Below are 2284 nucleotides of genomic sequence, written 5' to 3' on the forward strand. Positions count from 1 at the left end.
AAAGGTGATTAAAAGTTTTAATAATATTTGAAAAAGATGCTACATTTTTGCATTTAGCTTTTATTATTATCATTATTAGATTTTCTTTTTGCACAGCTGTATTTCAATGCAATATGTCTGCGAGTCCTTCAAGTATTTGTCTCCACCATTGCAGTAGCCTACCTAAAAGGATTTCTATCAGAATCAACCCAATTAAGCTTTGTCACCCATTGTGTTTTGCATGTAAGCTAACTATGCTGCTGTGTATCCAACATGACGTGTGACCTGGGTAGTAAATAGTTAAATTTACTCTCTGCAGACAAAGCAAAACAGCCCCATGACATAAGAGAGGCAACTCAATAGTTGACAGAAGGAACAGTGTATTTTTCTTAAAATGGTTAATTTTTCCATATGTGAGCATAGAGTTGATGTGCCCATGTTGAGTGCGGTAAACACCATGACACTGAGCAGCACAGTAACATGTAGCCCTATATATAAGCCCACTGACTGGTTAAACCATTGTGGAATTGTGGAATTAGAACTGTGATGCTAATTAATGGACATGCCTTGATTTAACATGTCCCTTCAGTCACATTATTTTCAGTCTTTTTTAGTGGTATCATAATTTTTTTAGGCTTTTTTTATGAGTTTATTTATTAACATCATTCTGTTAAAGCATTGTTGAAAAGTTATTTCTGATTTTCCTCTTTTCATCTTAATATAATTTGTATTAATTGTGTTTTTGGTCAGATTCAAGTTATATCTATGACCATTGTTTCCTTGTTTTTCCTTTTTGTTTTTGGATTACCAACAACTTTGTCCCTGGTTTAGTTTCTCCAAATTCTTTTGAAGCAGAAAAGGTGTACCAAGTCTTTACTAGTCCTATATTGACAATCTCTGAAACCTTATTTTCCCAGTAAATGTATATCAGGCGTAATTTTAAAGAGTACATCTGAGACCTGAAGATTTTATTTTCCCACCTCTGTCAAAACATTGTCATGCTGTCAAACACAACATCAGAGCACTTGTTGTTGTGGCTGTTGTCAACTCCCTGATAGAGAGGATAAATATGGTGACCCACTGCTCTGATTTAACACAAGATCTGCTTCTGTCCGGAGGGTGCTGTGTGTCATGTTAATTCAAATCAAGTCAAGCAAAGCCGGGTCGGCTTGTCAAGTCTTGTCAAGTTAATGTGTGCATCTCTGTGGGCTTCTAAAAACAGAACTTTGATAAAACAAACTTGCTTACCTCCCTCTCCCGCTCTGTCTTGGTAAGGTTGATCTGTTTTAGCATCTGTGAACGTTGTTCCATCACAAGAGTCTTCTCGTATGTGTACGCTGAAATATCGCTGTCATGCTAAGGGAAAAATATACATATATTTTCACTCTTACTGAGTTTTATTTATTTTTTGTACATTTTAGAAACAGGTATTGCCCGATGTTTGTAGACATTCTTGGAGAAATGTAGAAGTGAAGAGTTAGGGAGTGGAATCGTGTTGGTTCTTCCTAAAATGTAAATATTTAATGGTATCAGGGAATGTCGAAAACATGCTGTGCAATTAAAATGCATTTGGCCAATAATAAAAAGCATATGTTTTTTTTTCAGGAAAAACAGCTATGTTTACTGAGACAACTGGCCGAGCCTGAAGCATCGCCTGATTATTTTCCTGGCTGAGCGGTTCTGACATTAAAGTGCTTCTGAAGGTTCTTCGATGCATGTAGTTTTACTTCCACATCTTTGCGGTACCAACTTTAAGAAAACTCACCATTTCAACGACTTCTACCATAGCATCAATGCGGAGGTGATACAAGAATGTAGTGAGGTCCTTTTTCATCTGAATGCTGTTGTCATCCATCTGGGCTACGGTAAAGATGCGCATCTTGCACTTCCTCCAAACCTAAAGATCACACAACATGGTTTTCCATTTTAGAGCATCAAAAAACTTTTGATTTCTACAATAAAACATAAATGTTAATGCTACATTTTGTTTGGTTATAAATGCAGTTACAGATCCTGAAAATCTTTATACATTTTGTAGGAACTTGGAAATTGCCAGAATTCTCAAATAGCTTTTTTGTTTTATCTTTACCTAGGTGGTAATAGGAAACTATCTCAATATCATCCAGTACCTTATGTTGACGGAGAAGGAAGGGCAGCAGCATCAACATGCCTCCATCGTGGACGATCCACCATACGTCAATGTGACCCTCTGTGAAGCGTTCACCATTGGATGGAAAGGCTGCAATGTTCTTTGGTACCAGTAGAGCAAGCTGGGCAATGGTAGTCTCTCTGACCAGCTCTATAA

General features: G+C 37.0%; 1 protein-coding gene across 2 annotated transcripts in view; it reads right to left on the bottom strand.

Moving 5' to 3' along the window:
- Positions 1 to 2284, bottom strand: part of LOC107097098 (solute carrier family 12 member 5-like) — a 196287-nt gene that overhangs the window by 7599 nt on the left and 186404 nt on the right. For both annotated transcript variants that reach the window (XM_015394098.1, XM_015394099.1), the window contains exons 19-21: positions 2109 to 2278; positions 1745 to 1876; positions 1228 to 1335 (exon numbers count right to left, since the gene is read on the bottom strand). In XM_015394098.1, coding sequence (XP_015249584.1) covers positions 1228 to 1335; positions 1745 to 1876; positions 2109 to 2278 — 410 coding nt within the window. The remainder of the gene's footprint in view (positions 1 to 1227; positions 1336 to 1744; positions 1877 to 2108; positions 2279 to 2284) is intronic.

This window comes from Cyprinodon variegatus, unplaced genomic scaffold, assembly GCF_000732505.1.
Source record: "Cyprinodon variegatus isolate N-32 unplaced genomic scaffold, C_variegatus-1.0 Scaffold672, whole genome shotgun sequence".
NCBI classification, from domain to species: domain Eukaryota; kingdom Metazoa; phylum Chordata; class Actinopteri; order Cyprinodontiformes; family Cyprinodontidae; genus Cyprinodon; species Cyprinodon variegatus.